This window comes from Trypanosoma theileri (assembly GCF_002087225.1).
Source record: "Trypanosoma theileri isolate Edinburgh chromosome Unknown TM35_Tth_4_V1, whole genome shotgun sequence".
NCBI lineage: Eukaryota > Euglenozoa > Kinetoplastea > Trypanosomatida > Trypanosomatidae > Trypanosoma > Trypanosoma theileri.
The window spans coordinates 71,397-72,047 of record NW_021639846.1 but is presented as its reverse complement, the minus strand read 5'-3'; the positions used below and the strand labels follow the sequence as shown (position 1 = coordinate 72,047).

The 651-nt window shown below is 46.7% G+C and overlaps 1 protein-coding gene across 1 annotated transcript; it reads right to left on the bottom strand.

Moving 5' to 3' along the window:
* Window positions 1-42: 42 nt before the first annotated feature.
* TM35_000041250 (Tbingi protein) lies at window positions 43-651 on the bottom strand (the record flags this gene model as incomplete). The annotated part of the gene is made up of 1 exon (XM_029022319.1): window positions 43-651. A coding segment is annotated over one exon (609 nt), but the record flags the coding sequence as incomplete, so codon positions are not given.

Genomic DNA, 651 nt, shown 5'->3' with positions numbered 1-651 from the left:
ACTCTTCTATCAAGGTTTCCATATTCGTGCTCGTCGCTGATTTTAGAGAGGTGGGGAAGGTGGGCTGCGTAGGGTTTCTCTTGGTTGTGAAAACTCTGGCATAGTGTAGTTCCACTCCACCGCAATAAGGAATTTTGCTAACCGCTTAGAAAAACATAGTTTCATCAGGGGTACATCATCAACTATCGTAAATTGAACTCGCAGTGGATGAAGAACGGGGCAACTCAAGAGATGAAGAGCTGTTTCTTCGCATTCGTCACGTTGGCTGGCGTGCGCGCGAATAGGTTGATACCCGTGTCGTGACATTCGGTGTAGAGTTAGGCCTGATTTACTCATACACACTGACGACCACATGAGGGGACAGACTAATGCCGGAAGATCTCTTGTTTTCGTTGTTTTGTATTGCCCATTAGTGAAATTCGTTTTTTGTGGCATACCCTCTCCATCATGGAATTTTCTGCAGTGTATTACGAGGGAGGCTAGGTGGGCGTAGAACTTCTGGCATACTCTACATTGGACTTTTTCTCTGTCCTCACACTCCGGTGGCGACGTATCCCGCTGGCGTTTCTTATTGCGCGGAAACGTTACTTGTATTGTTGCTGGCAAAATTGGAGTTCCAGGTGGATGTTTAAACTTTTTGTGGCAGGCGAG